General features: G+C 45.4%; 1 protein-coding gene across 4 annotated transcripts in view; it reads left to right on the top strand.

The window, feature by feature from the left end:
• The window catches only part of NRK (Nik related kinase), a 1,461,188-nt gene that overhangs the window by 937,479 nt on the left and 507,873 nt on the right, over positions 1-15,836 (top strand). For all 4 annotated transcript variants that reach the window (XM_069612728.1, XM_069612727.1, XM_069612725.1 and 1 more), the window contains one exon: positions 10,440-10,595. In XM_069612728.1, the coding sequence (XP_069468829.1) occupies positions 10,440-10,595 (156 nt within the window). The remainder of the gene's footprint in view (positions 1-10,439; positions 10,596-15,836) is intronic.

Consider the following 15,836-nt stretch of genomic DNA (forward strand, 5'->3'; position numbering starts at 1 on the left):
ACCTGACCATGCAGTGTTGTCATCATTCCTGAGCATAATGAGGCCTTCCTGTGCAATCGCCATGAAAGATCCCTCCATCCCCAGAAGAATGGCCTCCTCGAAAAAGCATGTCAAGTGGAGACAATATCTCCACCAGGTTTGTCAATAGTCTTGAGATCTGCCAAATACGTTCTAAATTAAGTCCTGATATCTCTGGCTCAAATTTCGCCATCATTTATTAGTTGGTCCTATTGTATTTTAGCATTATAGTATAAACCATCCCTCATTAGGTGGGTGACCTCTAGCATCCAAGATATTAGGACCCACTAGTGGGAAATCAGGTTTACATTCTTTATAAACATGATATGGCATCCATCAACAGACAAAATACTTCAATATGCAACCAGGTGGTGCAGGGGAAAGACTACGCCAATGACACATCTGTTCAAAAACTGCCCAGATTAGGCCCCCAGATCAGGAGGTGTTAGTCTGTAGGAGACCAGCACAAGCACTTATGGTAATCATTGTGCGACCCTTTGTGCTAGCCCTATGCAGTTTATAAGATTCCCTGAGAACACACTTGGAGTGAATAGATTTGATCCTGGAACCAGGTAATATGTTGTGGGTAACCACACATATCCGACCACACAGATTGGTCACAATCTCAATTGCTAGGTCAATGCCCTACTTTCCCCTACTGTATTCAGGGGCAGAGGCTTCTCTTCCGAAAGTGTAGCATATAGCATGGGGATAGCCTTGGTTGTACTGCTCGATTAGACAATGAAGTAAGATGCCTATATGATCTGAAGGTTCTAGGGAATTCAGCCCAGCGCATTCACATTTCCATGCAGGGATCTCGCAGATCTCCCGACAAGCAAACTAGATATGATTAACCCATCAGGGGAAGGGGCACCACTTTCTAAACGCCTGCCCCAGTCACCAACTCCCAACCTCCCAATCCGTGGAGAGAAGACTGTTTTGGAAAGATCAGGTTGTAGGGTCTCGTGCGAGCACACATCATACTTCCCAGGAACCAGGCAATATGTCGCCATACTCAGTGTTTGTCCTGTTGATTAAATGGTCAATAATGATATGTTGTCTTTTGCATAAAGTATGCGCTGCCCCATGTCAAGAATACACAATGCCTAATAACCTATTATGTGGGTATGATGCCCACTCAGGTGGGTCTTTGAATAGGTTTGAACTCTGCGTGGCATTCCAGAAGAGGAACCTCCATTTACGTATTGTTGTGGCCTCCCCCAGCCCAAAAGCACAGTCCAACAGTATAATGGCAGGCAATGTTCACCCCAGCAAGTGTTTGAATAGTAATCCCAGACATGTTTTTCTGCCTTGTTGGGGGGGGGGTCATCCGTGCAGTGTGGCAGGTGTGCAGGAGTGTGCGTCTGACGACTCTCTAAATATTTTCAACTAAGAGATCCGTGATCCCTCATCATTGAGTATGCGGAATAGGGCTGATGGGAGTTAAAGTCCAAAACGTCTGGAGAGCCAAAAGTGGCAGATCCTGGCTCTAGTCCCAGAGAGCTAGGTGTGAACGCTGTGATTATTTTTACTGATTTAGGTAAGAACTCTGAGTCTTTCAGCAGTTGCCAAAAGTGTGAGAGCCTTTCTGCTGTTGTTTAGCAGTCACCCTCTAAACATGCCGCTTCTTTGATATCTAGAAAAGGCTTTCCTTTGCTCTGTGTTGTGATGCATGCAAGTAGTGCCAAGAATGCATCACATGTTCCGTATGTCACTAACGCTTCAACCTCTGTGACTAGGCAAACAAATAATTGGACTAATAGTGAAGAGCTAACACTTTGTACATTTAGGTGTGCACGCGTCTTTAACAGAATGTTATTTCTTTAAATGGAATCTTTGAGTCAGCCACGTGTTTAGTGTGTGCTGTTGAGGGAGCACTGTTTGGTGCTTCTTGCAAAGGGTCCCTCTTCTGTACGTTGGTATTCAATCTTACGAAACTGCTATGTTGTAGGAAAAAACATGAAAGTCTGTATTTTTCTAGTAGTAATATTGTACCATTTGAATGTCAAAATGTGTGCATTTGTATAGAAAACATCAACAATTGGATTGTTGGATGACAGTCCCTGTCTTTCATGAAGATACACCAAAGCCCTATGGGTGCATAATCACAGAGCTAATTGTCTTTCAAAATATTCAGTGTGGTCAGACCCAGATCGAAATCCTCTTTTGCTTTGTTCCTGGAATCCAAGGTTGTTATAGCAAGTCCAGCAAGTCGGAGATACAGATTAACCTGCTGTAAGTGACTCCGATCAAGCAATCCCACTAAGTCAGTGCCTTGTCTGGGATGCCCAAGGGAAGCCCTTATTTATATATTTTTATGGCAAGTTATAATCTGGATGATGAACCCTTGTATAACACCCCTCTCTTAGAATCCCCCTTGACCCCACTGAGCCAAGAAGTAGGCTTGTTTTGCAAATTTAAAAGATTTATTTGAAAAATTAACAAGATATATATCACACTTTTATAATAAATTAATAATTAATATCACACTTATGGATATAATGTTGATCAACAATGGGTAATCTGGCACTAGCACGCTTCTTTACAATCAATGAGGAGTTAGTATAGGATGGATAAGTTAGCAAAAATACTTTTATGGTTTCAAGGGAAAAGCAATGAGGAATAAAATGCAGTACAGAAATACTTGATATGATTTTAGCAAAAGATAAGATAATCACTTTTTCTCTGGCAATTACCCCCCCTATGCAATGTAAGAAATGGAAGGAGATGGAAAGAGGAGCACACAGTTCTCAGGAATGCAATCAAATACAATACGAAATTCAGTTCCCCCCCAGCAAGCTTAGAGGAAACAGGTAGAAGTTTGAAACACAGGCCCAAAATGCTTTTAAATGTGATGGCAATGGATGGGAAAATGTGCTAACTGATTTTAATTCCCTCTAGAAATTCAGGGTGAGTGAGAGATGCTTGTTGGTATTAGTTCAGGCTCACTTTAGCAATGCACTATGAGTTATTACCAGGTTGCAAACGGATTTTAACAAAGGAAAGAACGGAGCTGCTATTTTGACAAGTGGAGAAATTGAGCCAAATCGCAAATCACGGTAAATTTCGCGAGTGCGTAAATCGCGATTGCAGAAAAAGTATAGGGAGTAGGAAGTCGTTGGAAAGCCTAGAATAGATTTCGCTCCTAGCACAAACGGTTCCGGAGATACGGACGATTTTGTGAAAGTAGTTTTTCGGATTTGAAATTTTACAGCTCAGAATGACAGATGACAGTTTTCAGTTTTAAAGATGACAGAATGACACGATTCTAGGAGGCAGTTCTAATAGGCTAAAATAGTTTGGATTAGATTATTGTAAACTAAGAGATTGGTTTTGGCACAGTGAGTACTCACACTATATTTTTGAAATAAGCCGTCAAGGTCTGGTCAGGTTGGACGGGACTTCTGGCGGTTCTGCTTACAGCGGTCTGGTCTCTGGTTCTGCTCTCAGCACTGCACAGTTCTGGTCTCTCTGGATCTCTGGTCTCTCTGGATCTCTGGTCTCTCTGGATCTCCGGTCTCTGGAGGTTGATGGATTTGAAGTCTGGAGTCTCCCGGCAAAGCGTCCCGCAAGAAAGTGGAAAGTGAATCCCCTACCAGGGTTTCAGTGGCCCTTTTTATGTGTTTTTAAAATGGGTGTGTGCCTGCGCCTAGCTAAGCCTGCCCCTCTCACTTATCATTGGCCAAGCTTTCCTCTCTCCCTTGATTGGGGAAGAAATGGAGTGTCAGAGTGATGCTGTAGGTTTTATGGTCAGAGGAACCTCCCCTTGTCAAATTGCACCCAAATCTATTTCTGATCCAAATACATATTTATCTATGTACCATTTTTCTCATATTATAGGTCCAGTTAACATATTTTCTGTAGCACCAAACCATCCGATCCCTGTCTTTGTACGATGTCATGTCCACTGATGACAGAATTCTCCCCTTTTCATCCTGATAACGACCTCTAAACCTTCCAGATTTTACACAAATGTGCACCAGGGATATGGGTTACAGATGATAAAGTGTCCGATTTTTAACATGCATACATTTGGAGTAACAACCTTTTCTCTGCTACTATCCCCACGAACATCCCACAGGGTCCTAACACCTCTTAACTCTTTAAATGCCAGCGACGAGCCGGCTCGTCGGTAAAAACCGCTCCAGGTTGCCACCGACGAGCCGGCTCGTCGGTGGCACTTAAGGGGTTAATGAGGGGGGAAATGCTGGCGGGTTTGGGCGGTGAATACCGCGATTTTAAAAAAAACCCATTGGCACTGGGGGGGAACCTCAATGGCACTTAAGAGGTTAAAATGTGCACGGAAAAATCCCAAGAATAATGATATTATTTATATAATTTTGACCACACTATGAGTTATCTATCTTTTTAAAATTATGCACTGGTCAAAAAGTGGTGTGGCTTCCCACATCACATGGTGGAATAACTGGTTTATCCACTTCCCCCAAGCTCAGCTTGCTAGCAGAGGTACTGCCCCTCCCAGTTTCCCCCAAGAGGAAGCTACTTTACGCCCCCCCCCCAATATAACATTTCCCTGAGCCAATGAAGGCCCATTGTTCAGTTCCCTGTAGTGCCCAGGTGCCACTCCCCTTTCAATCAACAGGGCCATGTGATCTCCTTTTGGTGGGGCCAGCAGGATGCAGCCAGGCCTGGGAAGAGTTGTTGAGCCAGTTCAACTCCTGTCGGGGGTAGTTGTCAGGCAGAATTCAGCTAAATGTCACTTAAGTTCCCAGTTTAAATCAAACTTACCATTTTTACATATACATTAAATAATTACTTCCTTCAAGTCATTTCAGAATATAGTTTTACATTGTATCCACCTCTTAGCAAGTCTTTCCTTGGCCTGGTTTCGGTTCATTTGTTCAGTTTTACACAAAAGTCTGGTGGTTTTAAAACGCCGGCTTTCTGATACTGGTGAGCACCGGTACTGCATCCATTTTTGACATTAAGAAAACGAATTCCCCACAGTTCTGGGTTGCTTTTGGCAATCAGCATTGCCATTCCCAATGGTTTCAGGCTACTGTGTGTGTAGCCCAATGGTGGTTTTAGGCGGTGCCCTCCTGTGCTCACAACATAGGCAAAAATGGGTGGCAGCCTATTCTTCATGTTTTCCCTATGCACTCTCTGGGGAGTTCTGGCCATCATGATGTTTTCCATGCCAGTACTGCACAGTTTTATGGTAGGGCTTGGATGCATGGGTAAAAACATCCCTCCCACACTGCTTTGATTACAAAGATTACAGATCTAGTGATGTTACCAAATTGCAAAGTGGGAATTTGCTTCGCAGAAAGTACCTCAAAATTACGTCTTCGGTTATTTTTTTTTTAATGATTTCTTTAATGTTAGGATCCCCCATATACCCATCCACCCTTTACCCACCTGTTATCCTTCAATAGACATATACCCTATTTTATGTCTGGTATGTCATTTCGGCAAAATAAATTACCACCTAGTAATTTCCTTTGCCGAAACAAGGGTACATCGAGAGTTGCATATGCACAGGATTACAAGCTATTAACATAGGAATTTGTGTTATAAGAATCCACTCTCTGTTTCACAGTTGCAAGGACAAATACAGAGTATTTGTTTCCTTCCTTGTTGAGCTGGAAAATCATGCTGATATCAGGACACCATGCCTGCTCCCTACTTGCCTTTGGTGTAGCATGTGCTGCCTGACTCATCGTCTCGTTATTTGGTTTACATGAATATGTGAGCTAATAGTTTGTATGGTGTACCTATTGGTCACACGTTTCTAAAATGAATTGCCAATACTATAGACAATAGACAATTTCTACCTCTTCAATGTTTTTCCAGTGGTAACATTTTAATGCTATGATTTTGATCATTCAATGGATATTTGTTGTACCTTTGGGGGAAAGACAGTCCATTCTTGTTTACGGCTGAAATAATCTCTGGGAGCATCATTCAAGGTAAACATAGTTGTACTATCATTTCTACTTATTGCATTAACTACTGCGCAGTAGGCCATTAAAATGGCTGTGTTTTGTGTTTCTAACAGGTCAAAACTGTTCGGCTGATAGTACAGCTCAGCGGGTAGAGCGCTCACTGCTCTGATCTGGGTATGATTTGCAGGTTTGAATCCCGGCAATGCCGACACAGCCTTTCATGCTTCCAAGTTACTCCTGAATTAGCTTCGACAAACAGCCTTGCTCACAAGAAGGGTTCCTGTTCCCTGAACATTTCAGGCAAAATTACTCCAGTGCTAGGTATCACCTGAGACAGCAGTCAAGAAAAGAAGGGATACTGTAGGAGGCATTGCGTTCATGGTTTGTCCCATCATTCTCTGATTAAACCATGAACCCTCTCTCTTCAGACTAATTTCCAATCTGTCCCCCCCTACTATGGCATGGCTTCCTTCTCTGTCTATTCTTTCCTTCGGGTCTTTAGTTAATATCCTCCATTCTGTCCTTGATTGATATCCTGAGCCCCCAATAACTGGCCACGCCTTCATATTACACTTTGCAGGACAATCATGACCTTCTTATGTAAGTCCTTGTGTACGAAGGGGGCGATAAACATTGCAACCAATCAGGAACGTCTGCTTTCACTGATTGACCTGAAATGTCTAGTATTCTAGCCAAGCGATTGGCCAGAACTGTTTGGGCTCTTGATTTGTGGAATGCCACACTTTACAGGCAGTCAGATTGCACAGTTCATCCTTGTCTCCTTAATGGCCAAAATGTTGTCATGCGTGTTGCACACCTAGTGCCAAAAGAAGGAGCGAATGTAGAACAAATTCTGCACCGCTGCAGTGAGATTTCCCGGGAATTAATGCACTGATCTAACCTACTCCAAAGGTATATAGTCCAGGCCTATCTTCAATACCCAACAATAACACCAATGTATGATCCCTGTGTCTGTGGCTTACCACCTAACAATAATATTGCTGTATGTACTCGGAAAACAAATATACCCTATGACAATGGATGGTATAAGTAAATGACACTGTTATTTTATTATAATTTAGATAGAAAGAAAAAACACTTCAACAATAAGACATTATTTACAATAAAAAGGTGTATGCAGGTACCAAACACAACTGTGCCCTAACACATTGTTATATACAGAAACCTGACATTGAAATTTGAAAAAAGGAAGAAATCACAACAACCCTATAATGCTGATTGTGATTACAACACCTTATGATGTCCAACGCACCTACTATCTATGTTCACCAGTAGTGCGGTAAAGAATGTTTCTATACTATCTAGTTTCAAAGAGTCATAGTTGTCTGTGTCTGATTTTGTGACTCTACCCAATACCCATCCAGTGTCCATGGATCAGATTAATTTGCATGTCCACGTAGTAACTGGAGAGAGCATTGGCCACTGACGGAGGAGGACAGGATATGCAAGGGAGGTTTAGGACAGTTTGATGCATTTAAGGGATAGTATCTTCATCAAGACCTAGCTGACCAACCTCAATAAACTGTAATTTAATTTCGTTAATGAATCATACACCCCATCTATACAAATATATTCACGAAGGGTGGAATCTGCTCGATCAGGAGCACATCAGCTAGACATTCACTTTCATTCCTTCTCGCCTCTGGATGCAATGACTTTAGTCTCCTGATTCTACTTGATCTGTCAGCAACGCTTGGCACCATCAAATACCAAACTTTACTCCGAAGGTTGAAAACCTCCCCGGGGACCGATGTCACTGCCATAAAATGAATAGCCTCTTTTTATTACAATAACAGGGATCCGCAACTGCATTCAGGAATCTTCCTAACTACTACATTGCAGAACACTGATGGATTACACTTCGAGGTTCTGTACTGTCTCAACGGTTCTTCAACACCTACTTCACAACCCTTCTACGTGTATGCTGATGACATGCAGAGTGCATTCAAACTGGAAGACATCACATTTGATGGACTAGTCTTTCTCCCATTCAATACTTGCTGATCAACATCAGCCCCTGATTGAAAGCCTGTGAATCGGAAGTTACCAGGGTAACCTCCCCCCTTCAGTGCCATTCACCTGCCCGTCCTTTATGAATCTACCACCTTGTAACGGAAGCAAGGAACCAAGGGTTATTTTTCAACAAAAGTGTATTTTTCCCCAAACAAATAACGGAACATACCAACATATCCCACTATGACCTCTTACATGCTCAAACGCATATATTGATCACAATATTAAAAATAAGTCACCAGAGCCACGTTGATGTCTGACAGCCTCCACTCAGGCATCTGCAACGCCATGATTTGCGCAATACAACTCACTCACAGAAACGCAGGGAGTATGAGCATGGGCCGGAAGACAAGCATCACGCCTCCTGAGGGGGAGAAGTGAGTTAAAATCATTATGCATTATACACAGAGCTGACAGCAGGCATGGACCAGAACTCTTTAGGGAAGGTTTAAAAGGATAGACTCCTTCCATAAATCTCAGATGCTGGTGTGAAATGCCCACATGGGCATTTAGAAGGAAGAGGCTCAGAGGAAGGATTCTGGCAGTCAACAGAACCACCCTCCATAACACCATCCCGATCAGCCTCCAAAATGAAGATTATTTATCTTCTTATAATGTGCCGGAGCCCACAGGCATCAGGGTGCAAAAAGATTGCTGGAAGCAGACAGATATGGAAGATCGCCACCTCAATGGTTATGATGATATGATATGATATGGCATTTATAACGCGCCTATACACAAGTATTTCAAGGCGCGACGAGGCAAGGCAGGGGGAACAGAGGGAAGACAGACAGCGATCTTACTAGGCCAGGTGTCATTCAGATCGCGCAAGTGCATGGGAAGGGGTAAAGGGAAAAGTGTGGGGGAGAGGGAGGGGGAAAGTGCAGTACATGGGATAGTAGAATAAATAAGATAAATAAAAATAACGACCAGCTGGTGGCAAGGTAAGTACAGACATAAGTGCTGGTAGGGGGACTGTAGGGACAGAAAACAGTCCCCAGGTGCAGGGGTTGCCATGGAGGCAGTGCAGGTGTGCAACTGGCAGGGCCTGGGTCCGAGATCAGAAGGGTTGGCAGGTAACCAGTGCAGTTTCAGTTTCAGCCAGGAATTCAGCAGGGGCGAGGGGGAGAGAAAGCAACAGCAAAGAGGAAGGTTTTAAGGTGCTTCCTGAACCGGCGATGGTTCTCCTCAAGTTTCAGGGAGGCAGGGAGGCTGTTCCAGAGGGAGGCCCCAGCCAAAGAGAGAGATCTACCACCAACTTGTTGCTTGGAGAAGCGACTGACCCTGAGGGAGTTGGAGGTGGTTGAGTGAAGAGCTTGAGAAGGAAGATATTTAGGAAGAGAGAGTTGAAGGTATTGAGGCCCCAGAAGGCATTGTGGACAATGCCGAGGGTTTTGAACTTAATCCTCGCAGCCACTGGGAGCCAGTGCAATGATTTCAGTCCTGGAGAGAAATACGATCCCGGGGCTTGAGGACAAGGACAAGTCTTGCAGTCCTGTTGTGGATTGGTTGCAGAGGGCAGAGAGTAGAAACAGGCAGATTTAGAAAGAGGCTGTTGCAATAGTCCAGTCTAAAGGGAACCAGAGCTCTGGAGACAGTGAGCTTCTAGGGGAAGGAAAGGAAGAATACCTCTGAGGAGGTGCAGCTGGTAGTTAGTTGCCGCTAAGCTCTTATTTTGTCCTTGCCCCTCTTCTAGTGAAGTATCAAAACCCCCAAATGACAACTGCTGTCCTAAAATGGTACTAAAGCGTATGGAAGCCCCTCGCCCACCCCAGGCACTTTGCGTCTATTGCCATACTTTATAGCAGGTCCCCCTTCTTTCACACTCTTACCTGATCTGAAAGGCTCCAAAGTCAGCAAAGAATCCTTTTGTTGTTTTTTTTACCCTTACTCACACATCATTGATGCCTTCCCCTTTTTCCTGGGTGCGCCTTGGAGTAGGTTTTGTCACAGAAGGTTGCCTTGCATATGAACAACAACGCAATAAGTAAATGCAAGCATATACCGTTTTTTTTTAGTAAGGTCAACTTCCTCGTTTGCACATTAATCGTGCATTTTTCCCCTTTGTCTTTTTTTAAAAAATATATGCGTTGTGTGTTTGGAGTAGAGGATTGGTGGTGATGGGTGGTAGGGTGAGGTGGTGAGGGGTGGGTGAGATGAAGGTTGTAAGGAAACCCCCTTTAAAAAAAATAATTCAACCAAAACGGTGCAAACGAGGAAAGTGACTTTGTTAAAAACGCGTACCACAAATGAGATTTTAGTCAATATTTAACCTGCTTTAAGGTCGGATACATTTCCTGGATTGTAGTACATAGCGGAACCGAGAACATACCAGCTTATTGTATAGAAACGAATATCTCTTTTATGTTAAACAATGAGGATTAAAGTGTAGGTTTGGAATATTCGAAAATAGTCTGTGATTTAGCTAATAAATCGCTCATACTTCAGTTCTGATCCTTCAAATCTCTTAATTTCTTTTAGCTCGAAGACCGGAAAAAGAAACCAGATGGCGCTCAGACCAACCTCAACCTGAACTGGCTCAGTATTGGGCAGCACGCCCTGCCCCACCTCCGGCTAGGCTCTGGAAGCAGCTCGAGCCCTTGCACACCCGCCCTACAGAGGGCAGTAGTAATCCAGGTAACGGGTCTATTGAGCATTTACTTAATGTCGACCAGGAAACCATGGCTGACTCCATGTCACCAGGGACACCATGGCCCAGCGCATAACTTACATTTTCGATATGTGATGTTTGTTCGAATTTTTTGGGACCTATGTTACAATGATTTATTTTTACTGATTTTATTGTTATTATGTTACTGAAAAAAGCAGGTAAACCCCTCCCCCTGCACCTCCCCCACCTAGCACGTCTCTACCTTTATATATACGTATTCCAAACCCACCATCTGTTTTGTGGTTAAAAAAACATAAACATGCAGCGAATTGTAATTTGGCCGAATTGTAAGTCGCAAATGTGGGTAAAATCTTCATTGTTATTCTATCACATTATTATGGTAGTTGTAGTAGGGTGACCAGACCTCACAGTTTTTCAGGGACAGTCCTGGAATTAGGCCTTCTGTCCCCCATCCCGAAGGTGTTTTTTTAATTTAAAAAAGACGTTGTGGTTTTTGGGAAAGGAGGGGGGGGCTCCTGCCCTAGGATTTTGGATAAAGGGACGATGAGCACCACCAGAATTAAGTGATTGAATATTGATCGTGGGCATCAATTATAAACCAAGCAACCATCAGAATAATTAAACATTTTTACATTGGGCCTCATTATGACATGGTAATTCCCCTTTCCCAGGCGCCGGAAAATATTTCTCCCCATTGCCTTTCGAGTCCCATTGGACTCAATGGGAATGTGGAGGACGGAAGCACTGGCACTGTGTGCAACAGAGCCGGTGCTTCCTTCAGAGTCTATGGCCAGGTTCCGTTCCACCCATCTGGTCAGACCTGGCGGGAAGAAAGGCACCCGGCCGCAGTACTCAGAGTATGCCGTCCGGTAGCCACTGTGCGAGTAGCTTACTGGCACCGTTGTTACCGGACCGGCATACTTGTAATGACCCCCAATTTTGTGTCCCTCTGATATCCCAGGCCTACCCACCAAGTATGTGCCACACAGACTGGTTAGGAAACTAAATATATTGGAAAGCGTGTAATATTAATCAGAGCAAAAGCTCCTTTGTTAATGACATGCTTACATTAAAAAGCCAAATCGCACAGTTTATTTGCAGGAGAGCAGTTCAGTCCTGGAAATATTGGTGCACATCCGTGGTCGAAGTGAGCGGGAGCGGTTGAGAGCGGTGCTCCTATACTTTTTAAAATTAAGCTTGACTGTTCCTATACTTTTATTTTAAAAAGAAACCATTTTAAAATAAAAGTGTAGGAAGCAGTTGAAACTTGCACTTTGAGTGCACTGCACTGAACGTTCCCTCAAACAGCAGGTGCATGTGCTTGGGTGTTTGTAATGTGTGTGGGAGGGGGTGTGGTGATGGGGTTTGTGGGGATTGGGCGTAGGCCAGCAGGGAACATAGCACCACTACTTCTTTTTGTACACTTCGACCACTGGTGCATATACAGAAGAAGGAGGGCAGGAGGGTCTGCCATCGTAGTCCTTCTTTTATGTCGATGGCCGTCCCAGTTTTTTTATTTTGAAAATCTGGTCATCATAAATTGTAGTCAAGTGGCACTTAAATAAATGCTTGAAAGTAAAAATAAAAAAGTAAAACTAAAGTAAAAGCAAAGCCCATGACTCTGATAAGTGTCCTCAATGGAATGCGTCATTGGGGAATCTTACCTTATCGATTCTGTTCTTTTTATTGAAAGCATTTCGTGGAAATCCGCCTCGCCAAATGGTCCTCTTTCTAACATTGCGGTGCAGTGACAGGTTTCAAAATGTGCTGCTAAGCTCGCAGTTCACCATTAGCGAGGGTTTGGATGGGTGGGTCGGCAGTGAGTCAGCTCCGAGCCAGGCCCAGAAGGCTCTGACGGGTGTGCAGCAAATGCTCTCTTCAGGCCAGCGAGCAGCGGCCTCTTAATCACGTCACAAAGTAAATCAGACGCAGCTCAGATGGGACCTGGTTGTGCAGCTGTGACCCGCTCTTCGCAGTTTAACCTCGGTCCCGTTCACGCAGCTGCTACCCAAGAGCCCAGCAGCTTTTATAGAATGTTAGCTCACAAGTTATCATTCATTTGTTGACACTTGTCGCTTTGCCTGCGAATGGACTGGTTGGCTATATTTTCAGTTTTAGAATTATAACGCAGGAAATTGAAGAATACTTTGGTACCAAGTAAATATTAAGCGTATTTGCACAGTGCATTAAAAAAAAGTACAACCTATTAAACTTCCATATTCGAACAAAGCACAGCAATTCAACAACAGCTGTAAGCCAATTGTGGTCTTAATTGGATACCCCAGTGCGATGTTCTGTGAGCCCCCAGCCCCTGTGACAGACTCACAAAAAGAGACGTCCGCTCGGTTCGCCCTCCCCAGTCGCAATGACCGTCACGGCACGCCCCCTTTATTTAAAGGCACGCGGCAGAGTGCAACGTCACTGTGCCGCATGCTGAAGCCCTTAAAGGGGCAGCACCACACTCCTCCTTTTCCATGAGGACAAACAATGAAAACTTCAACTATTACCACCAAAACATAACTTAATAAACAGATTAACAAAGTCAAACCGCACAAACGTTCCCTTCAACCCCTTTAATCACAGCCACCCTGGGGCCCTCCCCCCCATTCGAATGGTAGACCCCACCCGGGTCGCACAAAGTCATTGTTCTACCAGATAGTCACTGAGGCGAACAGGTTTCCCTCGCCCTGTCCTCAGGGGGTACCTCATGCTCGCCTCCAGGAAAGGAGTTTCACCAGCAGCGGGCACACGGCCCGGGGATCGAGGGATGGGTACACCCCCCCCACCCTCATTGGGTACGTCCACAATGTCCTGGTCCTGGGGCGCATCGGTCATGGGCTCCCCCAGTCTTTTAAAGAAGCTAACATTCCTCGTGACCGATGCCTGGCCATCCGAGGTGGGCACCATGGACCCTTTAACAGCAACCACATCCAGCAGCTCCGGTTCATATGACAAGGATAGCTTCCCATGTGGGTGCCGGTTTCGAATTAGCACCTCATCCCCCGGCACGAGGTGCAGAGATCAGAAGCCTCTCTTCACGTTCTCCTGCTCAGTCCTCAGCCGACGATCTTGTTCCACCTGCTAGTCGTCGATGATCCCTGGTTCTTTGTCTCCGACCTCGGGCAGCAGCCCCCTCGGGCACCGCTTGAATCGCGCTTCCACCGGGGCCACCCCCATAGAGGTTTGTGGGGTTGTCCGGTAGACCTGCAGGAATTGGTATAGCGCCCGTTCCAGGCACCGCCCTTGCCCCTGCGCGATGCGGAACACCTTATTCAGTGTGCGCATCAATATTTCTGCCTCCCCATTTGCCATGGGCCAGAGCAGGGGGATTTTCCGGTGTTGCACTCCATAGTCGTCCATCAGTGCTGCAAATCGCTCGCCTTGGAATGGCGTCCCATTGTCTGAGCACAGGGTTTTGGGGCGTCTCATATCTACACAGATCCTTACCGAGTCAGGTTGCTTGGGTTTTCGGGCAACCACAATGGGGGAGACGCAGGGTGTCGGGCCATCCACTTTCTCGATGATGTTGAGGTTCACCAGGTTGTCCAACTATTTGTCCACCAACTCCCTCAGATGGAAGGGCACCCTGCGGTGCTTGAGAGCAAAAAGCTGCACCGATTCGTCAATATTCATCCTCACTGGGTCGCCAGTCATTTGTCCAATCCCTTGGAATAGTTTGGCATACTTGTCAAGTAATGTCTGTATGTCCTCCACGTATACGGAATACGCAAAGCTTATGATTCCCAGGGCTTCGGCTGCTGCGCAGCTTACCAGTGTGTTGGTGCTGAGGGGCGTCACATAAAAGCGTGCTTTTATTCTCAAACACCCATGCCCCACCTGAGCTACAAATGCACCATCCAGGGGAATTGGTTGTGAACCCCCGAACGTGAAAATGCGAGCCCAACGGGCGAAGAGCTTTGGGGGGCAGTGTATGGCATCATAGTGTTCTCTGGCCATCACATTTGGCCACAATGCACTCTGGCTGCCTTCGGCTCTTGGACTTGTGGGCCTCTACACTTGATATAAAGAAGATGTTCTCTTCCTCATCCTCCTCGTCAAGCTGTGTGCCCTCCTCACCCTGATCGACCTGGGCGACATTGGGCAGGTGAGACTGTCTGAAGAACCCAGACCGCACTGGACCCCTTGGGCACCATCACTGGCAGGAATGCTCCGCATACCAGTGCGTAGTGGTCAGCCAGGCCGCACCGACCGCATGTTCTTCCTGCTGCTGGGCACTCTGCAGGGTGAGGCAGGTCATACCCACACTTCAGGCATGCCTCCCCTGGCTTTCCACCCCTGTCGCAGAAGTTACCAGCCGGCCTTGCATGCACATTAGCACCAGGGGCGGGTGAGGCAAGGGGGTAGGTTGCTGCAGCTGATCAGGTTCAACCGATCGCAGGCTGAAATCTTTAATCTCAGCCTGAGAATAGAGGGCCTATAACTCTGGTTCTGGGCCATTACCCCCATTCCAGCACTTGGAACAGGTGCTAATGCCATATAATGTGCCGAAAGTGGAGGTTTCTCATCATGGATTGCATAAGGGTAAAAAGATCTCCCTTTTCACTTCCAAGTTTACCTTTGAAGCAGTGCTTTAGGTGGGCTGAGACATTGGGGGTAGAAAGGGGGGGGCTGCCAAGGGTGTGTGTGGCATAAATGAACTGCAGTGTCCCCAGCATGGGACAATAAAAATGTATCTGTTTTTCTTTTTATTCACCCGTGCTGGGAATTCAAACCCGAGCCCTGCCAAGCCAGTGTTGCATTGACTGTGCTATTGCATTTGTTTCATTCAATAGACTGCTTGACATGTGTCAAGCAGGGTATTAAAAGAAACAAAAGAAATTGAACACAAATGAAATAGCACAGTGCGATACGAAACTGGCATCGGATCCCCAGCATGGGACAGCAACACAAAACGTTTTGTTATTATTCACCCGTGCTGGGGACTGAGAAACCAGTATCATATTCCACTATGCTATTTCATAGTTGCACATTTCTTTTGTTTCATTCAATAGAGTGCTTGACACTATGGGCCTCATTACAAGTTTGTCAGTACAGTAACAATGGTACTGGTAAGTTTGCTGGTACCGTTGTTACTGTACCAGCAAACTACAAGTTCTGCTCAAGGGTGCCTTTCCGGCCGCCAGGTCTGACCTGGCGGCTGTACCGCCACCCGCGAGCAGAGCATGCTGCATGCACCGGCACCATTCACAAATGGTGCTGTTGCATCCGGCTTACCGATGGGGCTC

The sequence above is a fragment of the Ambystoma mexicanum genome, chromosome 5p (genome assembly GCF_040938575.1).
Source record: "Ambystoma mexicanum isolate Mex_15411 chromosome 5p, UKY_AmexF1_1, whole genome shotgun sequence".
NCBI classification, from domain to species: Eukaryota; Metazoa; Chordata; class Amphibia; order Caudata; family Ambystomatidae; genus Ambystoma; species Ambystoma mexicanum.